This window comes from Girardinichthys multiradiatus, chromosome 20 (genome assembly GCF_021462225.1).
Source record: "Girardinichthys multiradiatus isolate DD_20200921_A chromosome 20, DD_fGirMul_XY1, whole genome shotgun sequence".
Taxonomy (NCBI): domain Eukaryota; kingdom Metazoa; phylum Chordata; class Actinopteri; order Cyprinodontiformes; family Goodeidae; genus Girardinichthys; species Girardinichthys multiradiatus.
Window position 1 is genome coordinate 2,158,998 of NC_061812.1, and position 23,632 is coordinate 2,182,629.

General features: G+C 40.1%; 1 protein-coding gene across 1 annotated transcript; it reads right to left on the reverse strand.

Moving 5' to 3' along the window:
• Positions 1 to 1,919: 1,919 nt before the first annotated feature.
• LOC124856157 (gastrula zinc finger protein XlCGF57.1-like) lies at positions 1,920 to 12,467 on the reverse strand. Its single transcript, XM_047346392.1, has 2 exons — positions 12,212 to 12,467; positions 1,920 to 4,267 (listed from the first exon to the last, which is right to left on the reverse strand). Exons 1-2 carry the CDS (start codon positions 12,252 to 12,254, stop codon positions 2,454 to 2,456), a joined length of 1,857 nt encoding a protein of 618 aa, XP_047202348.1. The 5' UTR covers positions 12,255 to 12,467; the 3' UTR covers positions 1,920 to 2,453.
• Positions 12,468 to 23,632: the final 11,165 nt, after the last annotated feature.

Genomic DNA, 23,632 nt, shown 5'->3' on the forward strand with positions numbered 1-23,632 from the left:
GCCCATAGACTGCTGGAGATAGGCACCAGCTCCCCCGCGACCCACTTTGGAATAAGCGGTAGAAAATGACTGACTGACCGTCTAATATTACTCTGATTCCTGCAGAGTCCCCAGCAGCAGCAGAAGAAAATAATCTGCTAGCCCTTCATGAAATACTTCACTATGAGATTTTCTGAATAACATTTTAAAAGGCACCTTGGTGTATTTTTCTGATTCTAAAATGCTTTCCATCAAACTTGGTATCTTCAAGGACACATATGTAATTAGGACCAGCATCTGAAAATCAGTAGTCCTGTCAGATCTGAACATCTAAACCCAGAAGCCACCACACAGAGTTTAATTTTACCTGCTGTTTAAAGGGAAAGTGTAGTGTTCATGGGAAGATATGTCCAGAAGATCTGAACCTTCAGGATCAGCTTCTCCTAAAACTTGCTTTAGAGTCTTGAGATAAATTCATTTTACAACACAGCTTCACAGATTCCTATTCATGCAGAACCTTTGTTCTGATGACAGAGATGTCCAAACCAGCAGGAAGTGAAACGTTAGAATCCAGGTTTTAATCTGTTGTTCATGTTGGAAGCTCCTCTGTTGCCGCGCTGCTGAGTTTACAGCTTCCTGCTCAGAACTGAATCCAGCAGAACTTTGGTTCTTGTTGGACATCATCAGTGAATTTCTCCAACATGTAAGTGCAACTGATAAATCTGCAGAAATCCTGTGACCAAACATGAATGTGAAGTTATAAGTCAAAGGAGGGTCTTCAGCAATATTATTACAGGGTTAAATGACTACAGGCCTGTCGCCCTGACATACAGGCTCCTTCCTGGACTCCCTGCAGTTTGCTTACCAGGCCGGCAGACGATCCGGTCAACTAAAACTACACCTAATCCTGCAACACCTCGACCACCCAGAATCCTGTTTGTGGACATCCTCCACCAGAAGCTCACAGGCACCTCCACCTGTCAGTGGATCACCAGCTTCCTGACTGACCTGCAGCAGCAGGTGAGGCTGGGACACACCTCCTGCACAAGAACCTTCAGCACCGACGCCACCCAAGGGTGTGTTTTCTCCCCATTCCTCTTCTCTTGTACACGAATGACTGCACCTCAACAGACCTGTCTGTGAAACTACTGAAGTTTGCAGATGACCCCACTGTTATTGGTATGATCCAGGACAGGGAGGAGTCTGCATACAGACAGAAGGTGAATAGACCGGTCCAACATTGAGCTCAGAGCAACTTGGAGATTTCCCCCGACGCTCCCTAACCCCACCATCCTCAATAACACTGTGACAAGGTCATGATAAACTTCACTAACCCTGAGGGGCAATTTGTTGTGCAGACAGCAGCCACATAAAAAGAAGCACACAACATTAAAAGAAAAGGCAGAGATCTTCCTCACTTTGTGAAGTTGACCAAGCTGACAGAATCAGCTTTCAGTCTGTTGGTTCTACAGCGTGGCATCCTGTACCTCATTCCTGAAGGTAGCAGGAACAATTCTCCCATGAAGGATGAGTTTAACCTTCTTTAGACATCTGGTGTTGCAGAGGCCACAAAGTTCATTCAGGGGTATGCCAGCAACTTTGGTGCATGTGTTTAGGATACCCTGCAATGATTCTTGTTTCCAACTAAAAGTGAACTGTGCCAGTAGATACAGTTGGGAAAAATAAGTATTTGATAAAACGGCAGTTTTCCCACTTACAAAGAGTGCGACGGCCAGATACAGCTAATTTGTATAAAAGTGACAGAGTCCTAAAACAGCTCATTCTGAAAACTCAAAATAGGGGAAACTGAGGAGAAATCTCATTATCTGAGAATTTTGTCTCCCAAATATTTAAAAGGAAGTATAATAGGTGAACTTTAAAAACCGACCTAAAAGGAGAGAATCACGAAAATCCTAAAACAATTCTCTACTGAACACAAATAAAGCAATTCCATGTAGTTTATTAACATAAAACCTCTCAAAGACTTAATAAAATAATTTTCAATCACAAAACTGATTTATTTTGTGCTACAGAAACAGGCCCTTAATCTGAAATTTTTAACCACTGTCAGATTTCATATTAGACCGAGGGCTGAATACTGATAAGGTAATTATAGTAGCTCATCTAACATTGTAATTGAATAAATTAAGCCTTTAACCTCAGATTCAATTCCCTTTACCCAAAACATTCACAGATCTACACACTCCTGTCTTCATACTCTTAATCTTGTGCTGACAAGGCCTTTAGTTTCAGTCATTAATTTTTAAACATGGTCTTTCATTTAAACAAAAAAGTACAAAAAGTGTAAATTGTACTGTATCTTAGGAAGTGTTTTGAAAACAAAGTATGCATTTCAATGTTAATAAAGACTTTAGCACAAAACAGAGACTAAAATCCTAAGTAGGAAGAAGTTTGTTTCAGAAACAAAACTTTGCAGTCATTTAAGTGTTCTACATCAACAGTCGTCCTAATATTCACATCTGAACAGTTTTCACTTGTGTGTGGATTTTCATGTGACTTTTTAAATTTGACTTACTGTTAAATTTTTTTTCACAAACGTCACAACCAAACGGCCTATCTCCTGTGTGAATTCTCATGTGGATTTTCAAATAGGATTTTTGTCTAAATTTCTTTGCACAAAAGTCACAACAAAATGGTTTATCTCCTGTGTGGATTCTCATGTGAATGTTCAAACATGGTTTTCGTCTAAATCTTTGTCCACATAGATCACAAGAAAATGGCTTCTCTCCTGTGTGGATTTTCATGTGATTGTTGGAATCTGACTTATCACTAAATCGTTTCCCACAAATATCACAACCAAATGGTTTCTCTCCTGTGTGGATTCTCATGTGATTATTAAAATGCCATTTATCTCTAAATCTTTTCCCACAGACATCACAACCAAATGGTTTTTCTCCTGTGTGGATTCTCATGTGCTTTTTTAAATGTCCTCGTTCGTTGCATCTTTGTCCACAAATATCACATCCAAATGGTTTGTCCCCTGTGTGGATTCTCATGTGGCTCTCTAAAACTGACTTGCGACTAAATCTTTTTCCACATGTTTGACAACCAAATGGGTTTTCCCCTGTGTGGGTTCTCCTGTGAATGTTTACACCTGATTTATGACTAAACCTTTTTCCACAAAGATCGCAGTCAAATGGTTTGTCTCCTGTGTGGATTCTCATGTGACTGTCTAAAACTGACTTACGACTAAATCTTTGTCCACAAACATGACAACCAAAAGGTTTGTCTCCTGTATGGTTTCCCATGTGAATGTTTAGAACAGACTTATCACCAAATCGTTGTCCACAGACCTCACAGCAAAATGGTTTTTCTCCAGTGTGGACTCTCATGTGCCTTTTTAAATGTGATCTTTGGTTAAATCTTTGTTCACAAACATCACAGCTAAATGGTTTGTCTCCAGTGTGGATCCTCATGTGGGTGTTTAGAACTGATTTTTCACCAAATCTTTGTCCACAGAAATCACAAGCAAATGGTTTCTCTCCTGTGTGGATTCTCATGTGACAGTCTAAACTAGACTTCCAACTAAATGTCTGTCCACAGAGCAGACACCCAAACGGTTTTTCTCCTGTGTGGAATCTCATGTGTCTGTTCAAATTGGATTTTTGGATAAATCTTTGTCCACAAAGTTCACAACTAAATGGTTTCTCTCCTGTATGGATTCTCACATGTATTTTTAGAAGATTTTCTCTCAGAAAGCTTTTGCCACATTCATTACAGCTAAAACATTTCAGATCTGTTTGGGCCTCTCTTGTGGACTTTATATTCTTCTTCACTTTAAAACTTTTATTATTAACCAAACACCTTAAAGAAAAGTCTTCCAGCTGAGAATCAGGATGATTCAAATCATCCTCATTATCCTCACTGACTTCCGTATCTGAAGAACTTGAAATGACTCCATGAGTACTTAGATTGGGCTTCCTGCGGGTTTCTGCTCCTGCCCAGACCACTTCATCAGTTTCCAATTTCACCCGGTCAGCTGAACAGCAGGTAGGAAGATCTCTGTTCTTTGTTTTTGGTTGAAGATGTGAGAAAACAGGTTTCTCTTCATCTTCTTCAATCTTCATGAGGATTGTGGTTACTGGAAACCAGGTGGCATCAGTCTCCTCCTTCACATTAAGCTGATCTGCCCCCAGACTGGGCCAGCGTTCCTCCTGTTCCTCCTTCGTTTGGAGCAACTCTGGGTCCTGCAGTTCCACACCAGGACTCCATCCTTCAGAAACCTCTTCTTTAACCAACAGCTTCTGCTGAACATCTGCAGGTAATACTGGAAGACATGATGTACACTATGAACTTTTCATTTATGATATTGATAATCCTAAGAAAGGTCAAAATTAGTGAAAGATTCTGACTGAGAGTACAAATACACTACACAGAGCCCAAAAAACATAAGCTAACTAAACCTGTGTACAACCTCACTGCCCTCCAAGAACCAAGCAATATTACCACAATACGGTCGTTTTAATACACAGTTAAGGTAGCGTTATAGACTCACCACAGTCTGATGTCACCACCAGCGCTGCACTCTGCTTGGCAAATCAACTCTACTGCTATACAGGACTGGAGTATTAATCTCACAGAAAATATGACAAGTTAATGAAGTGTTGGGCACCTTGGTAAACACTAATGTTCAGTGTCCAGCTGCTTCCATCCTTTTATATAGCTATGTGGATGAAACAGCTCAATTTGTTATGAAATACCAGAAGAGTGAAAACAGCTGCAGTACGCACAGATGAAAAATCAGTTTGAATTAAAGCACATTAGGACAACCGCCACGTGGGTTGTGACCTTACACACTTCAGTTACACAACCCTGATCTTCTTATATTAAGAGAGAGAGAAACATGGGAGAGAAGGAAAAGGAAAATCATAGAAAAAAAGACCTAGAAAGTTTGGAACAACATGAAAAACTCACAACTACATGTTGTGAGTTTTCAAGATTTAAAAACTCACAACAGCAACTGAGTGGGTCCTACTCTATAAGGAAAATGGAAACCCTGAAATCAGCATCGTAGTCCAAAGTAGAGGTTCAGACATTGTTCTGCTTGGTGGGTGATGAGAAAATATAGAGGGAGCTACATGATGGTTTATCACATACAAATCACTTCACATTACTTTTCAGACCACCTTACCATGACAGCCCAAGCCACGCTGAGGTTGTGCTCTATGGTAGAAATCGACCAATACAGGTTTTTAAGGCCAATACTGAATATTCTGACATCAGTCTAGCCGATGTGCTGCCGATTTTTTGGGACGATTCTTGAGGCCGATATTTCTTTTTCTACCTTCATTTACACGATAGAAATGTACAACCAGAAACATTTATTAACAAAACATATTAATGTATAGCAAACAATCTAGAACATTTAAATATTTAACAATAAAGCAATATTAAAGCTGCAAGCAGCGTTGAAGGCCCTCGCAATATCAGCGCAACTCGGCCTGTGCAGCGACCGCGGGAGCCTGGCATCGCCGGCTGCACGCCACCTACGAGGAGGCTGTTCAATTCCAAATGTTGACTCTAGGTGGCGCTGTGAGCGTCATGTCATGATTTTCACTCATGCAGAGTTCTGGTCTGGCGAGAAGTATTCAAAATTTGGGGGAAATCCAACCTTCCAGATGGAAGCTGCACTTATTTATTAGTGGGCGGGGCTAAAGTGATGTCATCAATTGACTGTGTCAACATGTCCATCATTAACTCATGATCATGTATACTACATTTCAAGTGGATCCGATGATGTATGAGGGAGATATAGCCCTTGAAGTGTCCTAGGGGGCGCTATTGATCCAAATTCCAATGTAATCCAACAGAGGTGTTTGGGGACTGACAAAGATCAACCATATTTATTTTGGAGTGAATCGGACCATCCATGTGTAATTTAGAGCCAAACGTATGGCCATGGCGTGACATCATAATACACCACGGCATCATAGCCACACCCTCCAGGTAAAGCAGTCAATACTGTCTAAGACCATGTTATCTGTTACTTGAGACAGTTTCACATTGATTAGGTGAAGAACATCAAAAACTGACTCTCTAAAGGAAAACTTGACACTTCCTGTTCTCAGGGGGCGGGGCTTCGATGATGTCAGCATCTGATCAGTGAATATTGTTGAGGCCTAGAGGCAGATCAATCCCAGAAGGTTTCATTTGTCTGTGACTTTCCTTGTAGGAGCTATATCAATTCAGTGTTTTATGGCGAGAAGTCATATTTTGAGGCGTGGCCACGCCCACATGCTTTCATGTATCAAAACGTTTTTGATAACCTTTGATCCCCAATCCCTTAAGAGTAAACTGAGTGATTTTCAAGTCTCTAAGTCAAAAGCTGTAGGAGGAGTTCGCTCAGATATGTGTGCTAGAAACGGGCAAAACTGGGTCAAAATGGCAACTTCAATCCAAAATGGCCGACTTCCTGTTGGGTTTGGACCAATGCTCCAAGAGACTTTTTTGTAGGTCGTGAGAAATTACATATGTGTACCGAATTTCAGATTCCTCGGTCAAAGCGTGGCTCGGGGCTGATTTTTTTTAAATTTTCTATGGGGCGGACTGGACTAATTAGGCCACGCCCACCAAATATGTCATCAGATCTCTGTTGGGGACTGGACAAGGATCAATCACATTGAATTTGGTGCAGATCAGATGATGTATGTGGAAATTACAGCCAAACGTATGGCCATGGTGTGACCTCCAACTACGCCGCGCCAACACGGCCACGCCCTTTTATGAAAAGTCACTGTGCTTCAAACGAAGTTATACCCACTAGTTATCTGCCTTCTGACACAGCTTCAAGTTGATTGAGTTTAGACAGCCAGATAGCAACCTTTCCCAGTAAAAAAAGTGACTTCCGGTTCTCAGGGGGCGTGGCTTTGATGATGTCAGCATATGACCCCATAGGATTGTCAGGAACCCGAAGGTCCTCCTTCATGCCAACTTTGGTGTGATCTGGCGTTTCTTTGGGAAAGTTATTGCATTTCTTCACTTTGCCATATTCATGCACTGGCCACGCCCCTTCAACATTAACAAAAAGTCACAATTTTGATAACTTTTAATCCCCCATGCCTTAACTGCATATTGACCAAATATGAAGCCTCAGATTTCTACAACTTACGGTTCGGCCCATCTCACGTTTGGGGGCGTGACCAAACAACTTAGCCACGCCCCCAAACGTGAGATGGGCCACATTAAGGAACAAGAATTTCCCACGGGGGACAATTTTGGGTAAAATCTTGTGAGTTTTGGTGCATGGCAAAGTCCCCAAATTGCCCCGCAAAGACGCAACGGAAAAAGAATTAAAGCCACAAGCAGCGTTGAAGGCGTTGAAAAGAAAGAGAGAATGAATAAGAAATCCTACTTTACTGCTCGGGCCTAATTAACACTTAAATGTTTGTGCTCTTGCAGCAGCATGAAACCTTTGAAGTGCATATTACTTTTAGTTTGGTAAACATTTGTAAATGTTTTATGATCTCATCTATTACGCGAAGACAACACACTAATAGGCCTAACGAAACTGTCAAAGACAGACACACAAAGAGAGAGAAGGCTTACTGTAATATGTGATATTACAGGACATTATTTTATGTAAAGTTAAATGCTGTACGCATAGTGATTGTAATTGTTCTCATGTGCATACATGATTCTCCATGACAACATGCACAATAGGGCCGTTTAAAAAAAACGACGTTGACGTGCTAATTTCAGTGGCAGAGCGAAAGAGAAGGAAAAAACACACCGTTCTGATAACTTCTCAGCCCGTTCTCAGAGTGAAAAAGACACACTGCGGTTCCCTCCCGCTCACAGTGAGACAGACTATATATATATATATACATATATACACACACACTCACCGGCCACTTTATTAGGTACACCTGTCCAACTGCTCATTAACACAAATTTCTAATCAGCCAATCACATGGCAGCAACTCAATACATTTAGGCATGTAGACATGGTCAAGATGATCTGCTGCAGTTCAAACCGAGCATCAGAACGGGGAAGAAAGGTGATTTAAGTGACTTTGAACGTGGCATGGTTGCTGGTGCCAGACATGCTGGTCTGAGTATTTCAGAAACTGCTGATCTACTGGGATTTTCAAGCACTACCATCTCTAGGGTTTACAGAGAATGGTCCGAAAAAGAGAAAATATCCAGTGATCCAGTTCTGTGGGAGCAAATGTCTTGTTGATGCCAGAGGTCAGAGGAGAATGGCCAGACTGGTTTGAGCTGATAGAAAGGCAACATTAACTCAAATAACCACTCATTATAACCAAGGCATGCAGAAGAGCATCTCTGAACGTACAACACGTCGAACCTCGAGGCAGATGGGCTACAGCAGCAGAAGACCACACCAGGTGCCACTCCTGTCAGCTAAGAACAGGAAACTGAGGCTACAATTCACACAGACTCACCAAAATTGGACAATAGAAGATTGGAAAAACGTTGCCTGTTCTGATGAGTCTTGATTTCTGCTGCAACATTCGGATGTTAGGGTCAGAATTTGGCGTCAACAACATGAAAGCATGGATCCATCCTGCCTTGTATCAACGGTTCAAGCTGGTGGTGGTGGTGTGATGGTGTGGGGGATATTTTCTTGGCACACTTTGGGCCCCTTAGTACCAACTGAGCATCGTGTCAACGCCACAGCCTACCTGAGTATTGTTGCTGACCATGTCCATCCCTTTATGACCACAGTGGACCCATCTTCTGATGGCTACTTCCAGCAGGATAACCCACCATGTCATAAAGCATGAATCATCTCAGACTGGTTTCTTGAACATGACAATGAGTTCACTGGACTCAAATGACCTCCAGTCACCAGATCTCAGTCCAGTAGAGCACCTTTAGGATGTGGTGGAACGGTAGATTCACATCATGGATGCAGCCGACAAATCTGCAGCATCTGTGTGATGCTATCATGTCAATATGGACCAAACTCTCTGAGGAATGTTTCCAGAACCTTGTTGAATCTATGCCACCAAGGATTAAGGCAGTTCTGAAGGTTAAAGGGGGTCCAACCCGGTACTAGCAAGGTGTACCTAATAAAGTGGCGGGTGACCGTAGATATATATATTGATAGATAAAACTTCATTAGAAACTGCTTTGGAATTATTTTAACTGCAATGGACGCGGAAACGAAACAGAAGAAAAAGAAGCAAGAAAGAGAGAGAGGTGGGGCAAAAAGGAAAAAGGGAGAGGAGAAAAGAATAAAAGGAGAGAAAGAAGGATGAAGAGAATAAAAGTTAACACACTAGAAGACTGCTTCTACACCTGCAGAAACATATATAGTAATAACAGCAATGTTACCAGAAGCACAACCCACCAGCCACCCCAGTGAAGGTACTAGACGTGCTCCACCCACCCGACCGCGACTGCAGCCCTGCACCAGGCCAGGGGCCAGAGCCCCAGAAGGAAGCATCGGAGGAAGGGCACCACAGCATTCCAAACACAAAAAAAATCCAAACAATCCCGGGAGAGCTGAAACACCAGCCCCGTCACCAATCAACCCACAAGACCCAACCCCAGCACAGGCCCCTACCAGAAAGCCTGCTCCTCCTCCTGGTCTCCAACCCCAGACGACAAACAGGGAGCAGGGGTGTGGAGACACCCCATGCCTACCTCTGCCCGCTCAAATGTGGTGTTGTGCATTTAAAAAGAAAAACAGATGGGGAAGCGGGTCGAAGCCGAAGGGCGCAACAGAAAGGCAGGAGGCTGCAACCCTCATGTTTCGTGTGACCATGTGAACTGAATTTGCCTCCATGGTGACATCGTCTAAGTTGCCCAACAAGCAAACTGAGGGGGAAGGTGAAATATTACATCTCAGACACTTTGATAAGTCTTCACATATCCAGCACCAGGACCTCTGAACAATTGTACATAACCATAGTGCGTGGATGTAATTGTTGGGGTATATTGCCTGTGCAGTGTAAGCAAGTATTAGACGGTGCAAAACCCATCCTGAGCAACTGTTGACTTGTATAGTATACTCTATGAAGGATTTTATATTAATTGTAACTGAGGTTACTAGATATTTTAAAAGTAACATATCTGAGACCAGTTGTTCCAGATGGCTGTACGTCTGCATGGGATTACTGAAGACCCTGTCATTTTTAGATATTCCCACCATGCTGTCAGAGAGGTGCTGATATTGAGGCTTTTAAAGCATTCATGTCGTTTTATATTTGAGCCAATAGCAGGATGTGGTTTAATTTTATATTTGAGTTAATATATAGAAGGTCTGATATCTTAATATTGTTGCCTAATGTCTGTTCTAGGTCTAGCCAGGGTTCATCTAGAGGACTTTATTTAAACCATTTTCAGATGTATTGTAGCCTGTTGGCTAAGAAGTAATGATGAAAGTTAGGCAGATCTAGTCCTCCTTTATCTTTGGTCTTCTCTAGTGTTTTTAAGCTAATACGCGGGGGTTTATCTTTCCAAAGAAATGTAGTGATGGAGGAGTCCATAGATCTGAACCAGTCAGATGACGGTTTATTTGGGATCATTGAGAATAAGTAATTGATTTTTGGCACGACCATCATTTTTATTGAAGCAACTCTGCCCATGAGTGATACAGGTAAAGATTTTCATCTAGAGAGATCATCTTCCACTTTTTTTTAAAAGCAGGATGTGGTTTAATTTTGTTAAGTGTGCCAATCTAGGATAAACAATAATACCCAAATATGTAATATTTCCTGACTGTAGTTGTGTATTAAGGGAATTGTGGAAAGAACAATTAATTGGAAGAACTGTCGATTTCAACCAATTTATAGAATAATCCGAAACTCCTGAGAAATAATTTATTAATCCAATTACCTGAGAGACAGAGGTTTGTGAATGCTGGAGAAAGAGTGATAAATCATCTGCATAAAGACTGATTTTATGTTTGATATCTATGCATTTTATGCCTTTAATATGTTTAGTTTGCCTGCCACTAGTGGATCAATAAAAATAGCAAATAATGAGGGGAAAAGTGGGCATCCCTGCCTGGTACCCCTCTGAAGATAGAAGCTGGAAGATTTGGTTATCTGTCCTGATACATGCTGTTGGGGAACTGTATAATATTTTAACCAGTTTGTGAACCAGTTTCCAAAACCAAATTTACTCAAGATTGCAAACAAGAATTTCCAGTTAACTCTTTATAAACTTTTTCTGCATCTAGAGATAATATATTGGTCTCAATATTTTTACTGTAGGAATAGTCTATTAAATCAAGTCATCGGTGTGAATTTAGGGATGAATGTTAGCAGAATTTATATTTGGCGGAAGTCTGCCATTTTTCTCGGTTTCCTGCAGCATTCTGTGGAATATTGGAGCCAAAATATACCAGAATTCATTGTAAAACTCTGTTGGGAATCCATCTGGGCCTGGAGCCTTTTATTGGGCATGCTTGTGAGAGCTTCTTGGATTTCGGTTGAAGTCAGTGGAACATCCAGGCCATCGGTTGACTATCTGATAATTTAGGAAGTGTTACTTTATTCAGAACTTGATCAATGTCGTTATCTGACGGTCTATCTGTGGTGAGTATAAAGCTTGGTAGAAATCTCTGAAAGTGCTGTTTATCCTTTAGGATCATAAACTGTATTCCCTGTAGAGTCTTTAACAGCAGATATAGTTGTTTTTTCTTTATTTATTTGTAGCTGGTTAGCCAAAAAGCTATCTGATATATTGCCATGTTCAAAGTTTTCTATTTTAAGTCTTTGTACTCAGTTGTTTTTTTCAATAACTTCATTTAATTCTAGTTTCGCTTTACGTAGTTTGCCCAGCATTTCTTCCTGAGGAGCTTCTAACAGTTTAATGGTTTCTTCTTATTTCTGAATACGTTTGTTTTCTTTTTTCTTCTTATGTAATGAGAATGAAATTATTTGACCTCTCATCACTGCTTTCCTTGCCTTCCTTGAGAACAGATGTTGATGTCCCTGAGAGGTCATTATTACCCAAATATGAAGTTCACTCTTCTTTAAAGTCTTCAATAAAAGCTGCATCCTCAAGCAATGATGAAGCAGACCTACCGTCTGGATATGTAACTGTGTCTAATACTGTGAAGTTAACATTCTTGTGAATTTAGCTGTTAGCACTAGCAAGCTGTTAGCTAGCTGGCTGGCTAGGCTACACATAGAAACAACAGTTTTAAAAGTTCTTACATAACTAAATAAATTCATGTTAGCTGTAACTAAACTGTAATCATCCTCCACACCGTGGATGAGACTTGAAATATACAAACCGAGTGTTTGCAGCCGATCTTCGGGCTTGAAATCAGCATCCATTTTGTGTCTCTGTTCTCCTGCAGCATCCAGTCGCAGTTTGAACTGATGTCTCCACTTCTCTGATCGTTTCTTCTCACAGCTGCAGCTGAGCTTCAATCCGTTTCTCCTCTGCCCAGAATTCACCAGCTTTCTACATTCATTTCTACATTTCGTTTCACACCAATGAAACCCGAAGCACAAAGGTCTTCTTCTTCTTCTTCTAGTGGTTATTGGCAAATAACGTTATGATGTGCATTACCGCCACCTACTGGTATGGAGTGTGGTTCTTCATGGTTTTAAATCTTATTTACTTTTACAACAATCAAATTCTATTTATTAATTTAGTTTTTTTGAAAAATCTAATTATAATTTGAATATGTTTGCTACCTAAACTTCTTTGCAAAGTATCTTTCAAAATAAAATTTTCTTTAATACCTACAAATTCTCTCCTTAAAATTGTTCTTTCTTGTTCATATTTCTGACACTTCAATATTACATGTTCTATTGTTTCCTCCTCTCCACAATAATCACATTTTCCTGTATTATGTTTCTGTATCTTGAACAATGTAGAATTAATTCCTTTATGTCCAAATCTTAATCTTGTAATTAATCTTTCCTCTTTTCTGCTCCTTCTTCCTGTTCTTACTTCTCTTGTTGATTCTATAAAACCATTTTCCTTTCTTTTCTTCATCCCACCTTTTTTGCAACTCTTTCCTGATTCTCTGTTTAATTATATTTCTTGCCTCTGACCTACTAATATTTATTATAAAGCTAATGTTGTTTTGTGTTGCCTTCTTTGCCATCCTGTCCACCATCTAATTCCCTCCAACTCCTACATGTTCTGGTACCCATAAAAACACTAATATTAATCCCAACCTTTATCTTCTGAATAAAGTATGTTTTATTTCCAACAAAATGTCTGGTCTACCATCTGAATGATTTATGTTTTATAGTTATTAATGCTGAACTTGAGTCTGAACAAATGATTGTTTTTAATGGTTTTATATCCTCCACCCACTGCAATATTGCTAATAATTCTCCTGAATATATTGATAATCTATTTGTAATTCTTTTTCCTCCTTTTATTTTAAATTCTGGTATTATAAATGCTATTCCTATTTTCTCATGTTTCGTTTTTGTTTTTTGTTTTTTTATAATCATCTTTATTGGTCATTGCACATGTACATTACAACGAAATTTGTCCTCTGCATTTAAACCATCCCTTACAGGGAGCAGTGGGCTGCCATTGTGTGGCGCCCAGCGAGCATTCTGGGGCTAAGGGTCTTGCTCAGGGACCCAGAGTGGTAATCTGTGGGATACAAACCTGGCCCCTTGTGTCCCCTCTGGAACACAAACCTCCTGTTCTAACCACTAGGCCACCACTCCCCCATCTGTGTAAATCTGGACATAATGATAGTAATTGTTTATATATTCCTGTATTATACTTGAATCTAAAATACATTTTGGATCCTTTTTCTTTTCCATCAATGCCATATCCACCACTGCCTCTGGTAATAGCCAAGGTGGCACCACTGGCAAAGGCAACATTGAAGTTGTTTCTTTATGCTATAATTGAAATTCTTCTGCATGGATATTTTAAGTGAACTTCTCCTCTCACAACATTTTATTAGAAATACAACTCACGGGGGTGCAGGGAGCGGGGGCTGTGTGTGGAGCTTGCGCTGTGTGGGTGTGGAGTGTTTCATCCCGTGGCGGCTCTTGTTGGCAGGCTTGTTTGGACCAGGTACACCCCTCTTTTGTACATGGCCCCCTCTCCTGATGAGGATGGGGGTTGTTGGGGACTGGGGTCGGGACGGGGGGTTTGGGTCCGGGCCTGGATCGCTCAAGTTCGGCCGGTGCCAGTACTAGTCTGGGCTGGTGCTGGGGTGGTCTGTCTGTCTCCAACCCCTGAGGGAAGGGGACCACCTCCTGGGTCTGTGGGCCGGTTGCCCCTACGAGGTATCGGCCCCTGAACCTAGGAGTATAGAGTATGTATGGGGAGTGTGAATGATTGTTGCTTGTCTTTACATTGGGTGCGTGGTTGTGAGTCTTTCTATGCATGAGGGTGATAATGTGTGATTGTGACTGTGTGTGCCTGTTTTTTTTGTGTTAGGTTGGGTCTTGGACTGCTCCCTCTCCTGGATCAGTTTAGGCCCCTCATCAAATGTGGGGCCTATTTCCTCCTCGCCACACTACCTGCCGGTGGTTGGTGTCTCTGCCCACTAGTTTACTTGTGGTTCTTGGTGTCTGGGGCTGGGTGCTTTGGTGTGTGCCAGTTCACTCTGGGTGGCTGCTTGCTTGGGCCTGGACCCCTGGGCTCTGTCGGGCCTCTGCTTGGGGAGTGATATGCCCTGGGATCTCGGGTCTCTGGGTCCATGGCTTGATCTGCTCTGGCGTAGACGGCTGACAGCGGGGCCTGTGGGCTCCTCGCTGTAGCTCCCTGGGGCTTCTGCTCTGTGGCTGCTGGGTGGTTCCCCTGCTCTTCTCTGGGGGGGTTGCGTTAGTCCCGGCGATGGTTCTTCTGGGGTTCCTGTGCTCTGGGGGACCTTTGGATGTTTGTGGCTCGGATCTCCTCCGTATCTGTCCTGGGTCCAGGGGAGCAGGTCTGAGGCTCCTCACACTCGCTACTGTATATTTTTATGGAGAAACCTTGTATACAAAAGCGCGTTCACACTCAGACCCACAGGTGTTTAGATTCAGGTGTTAACAGATACGCAAATGTTCTATATTGAGCTGTATTTCAATTCAATTTAGTTTATTTATATAGCTCCAATTCACAACACATGTCGTCTCAAGGTTCTTCACAACAGTCAGGTTCATACATTCCAATTAATCGTAACCATTGAACAGTTCAGTCAGATTCAGTTATTTATTCAAATTGGATAAAAAGTTTTTCTATCTAAGGAAACCCAGCAGATTGCATCCAGTCAGTGACTTGCAGCATTCACTCCTCCTGGATGAGCATGTAGAGACAGTGGACAGTCACTGGTGTTGACTTTGCAGCAATCCCTCATACTGAGCATGCATGTAGCGACAGTGGAGAGGAAAAACTCCCTTTTAACAGGAAGAAACCTCCAGCAGAACCAGAACCAGGCTCAGTGTGAGCGGCCATCTGCCACGACCGACTGGAGGTTTGAGAGAACAGAGCAGAGACACAAAGAGAACAAAGAAGCACTGATCCAGGAGTACTTTCTATGGGAAGGAAAAGTAAAGAGAGATCATATTTTTCCTGTGTTTCTTCTCTTTCCTTCTTTCTGCTCATTCGTCCAGTTCTTATTTCTCCTGCTGCCTTGTTGATGCAATAAAACAAATCTTCTTTTCTTTCTCCATCTCACATTTCTGCTATTCTTTCTTCAGTTTTGATGATGGTATTCCTTGCCTCTGTTTTGCTTGTATTTACCAGAAAATGAACATGATTATGAGTACTTATGAATGCAAGATGTAATTACTGGCAAATACTTTGGACCGGAGTCTTTAAAAAAGAAACTGCTTAGTCAATCACTTAACCTGGATGGCATTAAATTGACCTCCGATAATAAAGTTATTTTTGACCAGGACATGTCATTTAAATCCCATATTAAACAGGTTTCCAGGATTTCCTTCTTTCATCTCCAGAACATTGCCAAAATTAGAAATATCCTGTCCAGGAGTGACGCTGAAAAACTAGTCCATGCATTTGTTACTTCAAGGCTGGACTATTGTAATTCTTTACTATCAGGATGTCCACAAAATGCAGTTAAAAGCCTTCAGCTGATTCAAAATGCTGCAGCAAGAGTTCTGATGAAAATTAAAAAGAGAGATCATATTTCTCCTATTTTAGCTTCCCTTCATTGGCTCCCTGTTAAATCCAGAATAGAATTTAAAATTCTCCTCCTCACATATAAAGCCCTTAATGATCTAGCTCCATCATACATCAGAGATCTGATTGGTCCATATGTTCCTAACAGAGCACTTTGTTCTCAGACTGCAGGTTTACTGGTGGTTCCTAGAGTCTCTAGAAGTAGAATGGGAGGCAGATCCTTTAGTTATCAGGCTCCTCTCCTGTGGAACCAGCTCCCAGTTTTAGTCCGTGAGGCAGACACCCTGTCTACTTTTAAGGCTAGGTTTAAAACTTTCCTTTTTGATAAAGCTTATAGTTAGAGTGGCTTAGGTTATCCTGAGCTATCTCTGTAGTTATGCTGCTATAGGCTTAGGCTGCTGGAGGACATAATGACCACTTTCACCCTCTTCGCTACATTCTCACACTACTCTCCAATTTTGCATTATTTGCTGTTATTTCAGTTTTTAACTTTGTTCTCTCTTTTCTCTTCCTAGAAGCTACACCTGGCCTGGCTCTGTGTCTACCTGTGACACCTTTCTGGAGAGGGGAATCATCCGAGCTTCTGCTGGCAACAACTTAATGCTCACCCTCTACCGATGATCCACATAGCCCTGTCTTTTTGTGTTTAACCCTTTCTCTCTCCTAGTCATGGCTACTGACTGAGCTTCTACTGTAACTAACTCTATGTGCTCTCTTTCAGACTCTAACCTTGAAAACTGGCTCAGAGTTTATCTGTTCTTTCTTTCTAGATGAAACGACTAAAGGAGCTACATCCATTAACATTTACTTTTCCTTCCCATAGAAAGTACTCCTAGATCAGTGCTTCTTTGTTCTCTTTGTGTCTCTGCTCTGTTCTCTCAAACCTCCAGTCGGTCGTGGCAGATGGCCGCTCACACTGAGCCTGGTTCTGGTTCTGCTGGAGGTTTCTTCCTGTTAAAAGGGAGTTTTTCCTCTCCACTGTCGCTACATGCATGCTCAGTATGAGGGATTGCTGCAAAGTTAATGCAAGCCACTTTCCACTGTCGCTACATGCTCATCCAGGAGTGAATGGTGCAAGTCACTGACTGGATGCAATCTGCTTGGTTTCCTTACATAGAAAAACTTTTGAACCATTCTGAATAATAAACTAAATTTAACTGCACTGTTTGCTAGTTTGGATCTGTTGGAATGCATGTACCTGACTTGGAAACTATATGATTATACTGAAATGACTTTGTAAAGTTCCATGAGATAACATGTGTTGTTAATTGGTGCTATATAAATAAACTTAATTGAATTGAGGATGGATCTGATGATCAGCTGGCACTGGGATGCAGAAAGTCACAGATTTTATATTAACTGTATGTTTGGGATTAAATGTGAGAAGCAGTGGTCATTTGCTAAATAAGGGAGGAACTTTGATTTATCCAGGTGAGTTTTATATGATGGTAATTGCTTTAATAAACTGTTGTCAGGGGCCCCTTGCTGGTTGAACTAGAAGAAGATTTTTACATGAACCAGTAAGACTAGTTGATACATGTTTAAGGTCACATGGTAAGAAATGGAGTGTTAAATTTAATTAAAAATATCCAACCCCCCCTCTGATTGCCTGGATAGTAGACATGCAGGCCATCATTCTGGCTGCTGTGCTTGTGTTGCCACGAAGATGAAAAAGTTATTATTTTATTTAATTATTAGTTCATTAGGATGTGCAGCTGGGTCTGCATGTATACAAGCTAAATAAAGAAATGTCCTGGCAGGGACAAAGCAACCACAATTCTGTTTTTAATTTTCCATTTCCATTGCTTCCATGTTGGTTTGTGGTTCCTATAAACCAGCAAGTTGGAGTTTTATTTTGTTCTAATTTTAAATATTGGTACTAAATTCTGGAGGCAGTTTTAGACCCATTTAAAAAACAGCTGAACACTCTGACTTTACTCTGAGTCACTGAGTAAAGGACTCCGTGTTGAGCAGAACAAAACCCTGGTCTATGGTTCTAACCAGTGATTTAAATGTAGACAGTTCAGTGCGGCCTCTGATTGTGGAAGAGATCTCCAGAGAGAGGGAGCTGGACTGGTGTTGTATAAAAAGACACTTTGCCAAGCTAGAACAGCTTATTTCTCATCATTAATAGAAGAGAACAAGAATAATCCTAGGTTTCTCTTTAGTACAGTTGCTAAACTTACACAGAGTCATAGCTCTGTTGAGCCATCCATTCCCTTAGCTCTTAGCAGTCATGATTTTATGGGATTCTTCTTAAATAAAATAGATTCTATTAAAAATAAAATATTTGACATACTCCTGAAGATGATTACTTCATCCTCAGCAAGTGAGACAACATTGGAAATAACTTCAGAATCTGATCTGTGTTTGGACTGTTTTGATCCTGTGGAGCTTCCTGAGTTATCAGAAATATTAGCTTCATCTAAACCTTCAACTTGTATGTTAGACCCAATCCCTGCCAAATTATTTAAGGAAGTGTTCCCTCTGATTACCAGACACATTTTAGATATGATTAATCTATCATTAGTAAATGGATCAGAACCACAGGCTTTTAAGGTAGCTTAGAGGACCTACCCCCATCTTCAGTTGGGGGTTTCAACCAGACAACAAGCCCCAAACAGACCAGTAAGAACCAGGATCTTTACTCTAAATTTTTAGATCAGTTTTCAGACCTTTCATCTGATTTAGTGTTAAATACAGATAAAGTTATTATAGTGGGGGATTTTAACATTCATGTTGACACTGAAAGTGATAGCCTAAATATAGCGTTTAATGCTATCTTAGACTCAATTGGCTTTGCTCAAAACATTAACAAACCTACCCACCTTTGTCTTCATTCTCTGGACCTTGTGCTGACATATGGCATTGAGTGTAAAGACATAACAATATTCTCTCATAACCCTGTCCTGTCTGACCATTTCTTAATAAGCTTTGAGTTTAATTTAACTGAGTACTCCACACCTGAAAGAAAGGTTCATTATAATGGATCATTATCAGGCGATGCTGTAACAACCTTAAAAGAATCTGTTCCACTTTTAATTTCCTCATTGTCACAGAAAAACACAGTGGAGGGCAATAATTCTGTTTCTGCCCCTTCACAAATAGATTTTCTTGTTCATAGTGTTTCTTCATCATTGCGTGATGCATTAGACAATGCAGCCCCCTTGAAAAAAAAAGGTAATTATTCATAGGAGGCTAGCTCCTTGGTTTAATTCAGAGCTGCATACTTTAAAGCACAATGTTAGAAAATTGGAGAGAAAATGGCGCTCTACACACCTAGAGGATTCCTACTTAATCTGGAAAAATAGCCTACTGTTGTATAAAAAGACACTTCACCAAGCTAGAACAACTTATTTCTCATCATTAATAGAAGAGAACAAGAATAATCTTAGGTTTCTCTTTAGTACAGTTGTTAAACTTACACAGAGTCATAACTGTTGAGCCATCCATTCCCTTAGCTCTCAGCAGTCATGACTTTATGGGATTCTTCTTAAATAAAATTGATTCTATTAAAAAGAAAATCTTTGACATACTCCTGAAGATGATTACTTCATTTTAGATATAATAAATCTATCTTTAGTAAATGGATATGTACCACAAGCTTTTAAGTTAACTGTAATGAAACCTTTACTTCCGAAACCTTCGCTTGATCGAGATGATTTAATAAATTACAGACCTACAGTACCTTGCGAAAGTACTCGTCCCCCTTGAACTTTTCAACCTCTTGCCACATTTCAGGCTTCAAACATAAAGATATAAAATTCAAATTTTTTGTGAAGAATCAACAAGTGGGACACAATCATGAAGTGGAATTAAATTTATTGGATGTGTCAAACGTTTTTAACAAATAAAAAACTGAAAAGTGGGGCGTGCAATATTATTCAGCTCCTTTACTTTCAGTGCAGCAAACTCTCTCCAGAAGTTCTGTGAGGATCTCTGAATGATCCAATGTTGTCCCAAATGACTGATGATGATAAATAGAATCCACCTGTGTGTAATCAAGTCTCCGTATAAATGCACCTGCTCTGTGATAGTCTCAGGGTTCTGTTCAAAGCACAGAGAGCATCATGAAGACCAAGGAACACACCAGGCAGGTCAGAGATACTGTTGTGGAGAAGTTTAAAGCTGGATTTGGATACAAAAAGATTTCCCAAGCTTTAAACATCCCAAGGAGCTCTGTGCAAGCAATCATATTGAAATGGAAGGAGTATCAGACCACTGCAAATCTACCAAGACCCGGCCGTCCCTCTAAACTTTCATCTGGAACAAGGAGAAGACTGATCAGAGATGCAGCCAAAAGGCCCATGATCACTCTGGATGAACTGCAGAGATCTACAGCCGAGGTGGGAGAGTCTGTCCATAGGACAACAATCAGTCGTACACTGCACAAATTTGGCCTTTATGGAAGAGTGGCAAGAAGAAAACCATTTCTCAAAGATATCCATAAAAAGTCTCATTTAAAGTTTGCCACAAGCCACCTGGGAGACACACCAAACATGTGGAAGAAGGTGCTCTGGTCAGATGAAACCAAAATCAAACTGTTTGGCCACAATGCAAAACGATATGTTTGGTGTAAAAGCAACACAGCTCATCACCCTGAACACACCATCCCCACTGTCAAACATGGTGGTGGCACCATCATGGTTTGGGCCTGCTTTTCATCAGCAGGGACAGGGAAGATGGTCACAATTGATGGGAAGATGGATGGGGCCAAATACAGGACCATTCTGGAAGAAAACCTGTTGGAGTCTGCAAGAGACCTGAGACTGGGACGGAGATTTATCTTCCAACAAGACAATGATCCAAAACATAAAGCCAAATCTACAATGAAATGGTTCACAAATAAACGTATCCAGGTGTTGGAATGGCCAAGTCAAAGTCCAGACCTGAATCCAATCGAGAATCTGTGGAAAGAGCTGAAGACTGCTGTTCATAAACGCTCTCCATCCAACCTCACTGAGCTCCAGCTGTTTTACAAGGAAGAATGGGCAAGAATTTCAGTCTCTCGATGTGAAAACTGATAGAAACAAACCCCAAGAGACTTGCAGCTGTAATTGCAGCAAAGGGTGGCGCTACAAAGTATTAACGCAAGGGGGCCGGTCACGTGGGTGACTGGCGCACACATACGACGACAGGCTGAGGCTGCTCGAACCGGTCGGCGGAGCGCGAAACTTCGATCTGAAAACACTGGTCTACTTAGAACCCCACAGTGGTAGAAATTATTTACTTTTGGAAGTGGCAGTAAAAGGCATAAACTGGTATGTGACTGGTTCAGAATGGACACACAGGAGACAATAGAATCAGAATCAGAATCAGAAAAGCTTTATTGCCAAGTACGTTTTTGGACATACAAGGAATTTGTTTTGGAATTTGTTTTGTATGGACTTTAATGAATGGACACACAGGAGACAATATGGACTTTAATGAATGGACGCCAGTAAGTAGAGGGAGAGGACGAGGAAGAAGTAAAGCAGAAGAAGGAAAGATGTTAGACAGCCAAAGGAGTAAAAGAGAGCTGGAAGAAAACAGTTCTGAAGAAGAGAGAGAAGTTAGGAGGAAAATCGGAAGGGAAGAATGTAAAATAATATTAAAGATAAAAAATGAAGAAGAAAAATAAAAATAAAACCTGAGTCCTATTTCACTATCTAGAGAAATAAAAAAAAGATAGGAGATGTTGAAATGGTGAAAGTATTGAGAGATGGAAATATACTGGTGGTGTGTAAAACCGAAGAACAAAGAAGAAAGGCTTTACAAGTTGAAAACATTTGCAAGAAAACAGTGACAGAGAGGAAGATTATAGGAGAAGATAAAATCATTCGGGGGGTAATTTATGGCATTCCTATGGAGGAAGATATGGACAAATTTAAAAAAGCATTGTTGGTGCAAAGGTAAAAAATCTCAAAAGACTGACAAAAAATGTAAATGGTGAAAGAGTAGGAAGCCTGTTAATTTTAATAGACTTTGAAGAAAAGGTGTTGCCACAAAATGTTAAAATAGGATATCTGAGTTTTCCTGTGAGGCCTTTCATTCCTCCACCACTAAGATGTTATAAATGTCAGAGATATGGTCATATAGCAGCTGTATGAAAAGGTTAACAAAGATGTCCAAAGTGTGGAGAAGATCACAGAATTGAAGATTGTGGGGAAGAAGTGCAGGAAAAATGTTGCAATTGTGGAGGGAAACATAGAGTTACATTCAGAGGATGTGAGGTAAGGAAGAAAGCAAAAGAAATTCAGCAAATTAAAATGATTAAAAACATAAGCTATGCTGAAGCAGTTAAAAATGTCCAGAATGAAAGAACAAGGGATGAAGGTCAAATTAGGATTCCAGATTATCAACAAAGAAAAGTAGAATCAGAGGAAAATGTTACAATGTCTGGAAAAACTGATATTATTCATAGCTTATGTCATTAACTGCACTGAACAGGCTAAACACAAAACAGAAAAGATTAAAATAATAGTCAGAGGAGCAGAAAAGTTCTTAGGATTTAAAGAAGGATCTTGGGAAAATATTAATAAAATGTTGGAAACAGATGGGAGGCAAGGAGGAACCCAGCTGATAGAAATATATGATAATATTACAGTGGAATGAAAGAAGATTAATCGCTAATGGACAGGAATTTAAATGGTATATAGATGGAATAGAAGAAAACCCAGAAATTATATGTATACAGGAGACATGGATAAAACCAAACCTAGATGTTGTGTTTAAAGATACAATATTATCAGAAGGGATAGACGAGGAGGATGTGGAATATTTATAAAAGAAGGAATATAATATCAGATATTAGGAAAAGGTAAAATTTAGAATACATAGTAGTTGAAATTTACAATAAAAAAGAAAAATGTAAAATAATAAATTTTTATAATCCATGTAAAATATTATCATTTGAGTTGATGGATGAATTAATGAGGTATTTAGAAGAAAAAGTAATCTGGTGTGGAGATTTTAATGCTAACAGCACATTATGGGGAAAATGTAATGATAAAAATGGACAAGTTATTGAAGAAATAATGGAAATAAAAAACTTGGTATGTATAAATGATGGAAGAGGAACAAGAATGAATGTAAAAACAGGTACAGAGTCTGTGATTGATTTAACAATAGTATCAAATTGTTTAGCTAATAACTGTGAGTGGGACATTGACAAAGATACAACAGTAGGCAGTGATCATTACCCCATTAAAATTATAACAGGAATATTAATAAATAACAGGAATACGGGATTATATAAAAGATGGAACTTTAATAAGGCTGATTGGGAAAAATTTAAATATTTAAGTCAAAAGAAATTGGAAGAAATAGATGAGTCAATTGATATAAATAGTTTAAATATAAATATCTGTAAAAAAATATTACAGGCTGCAGAAGAATCAATAAAAAAAGGAGGAAGAAAGAACGATAAAAAAATTGTGCCATGGTGGACAAAAGATTGTAGTGAAGTAATAAAATTAAGAAATAAAGCATTTAAACATGTAAAAAGTAACTCAATTTATCAGAATTCATTGAATACAAAAGAAAGCAGGCAAAGGTAAGAAAGATTATTAAACATGCAAAAAGAGAATATTGGAGAAACTTTTGTAATACCGTAGGGAGA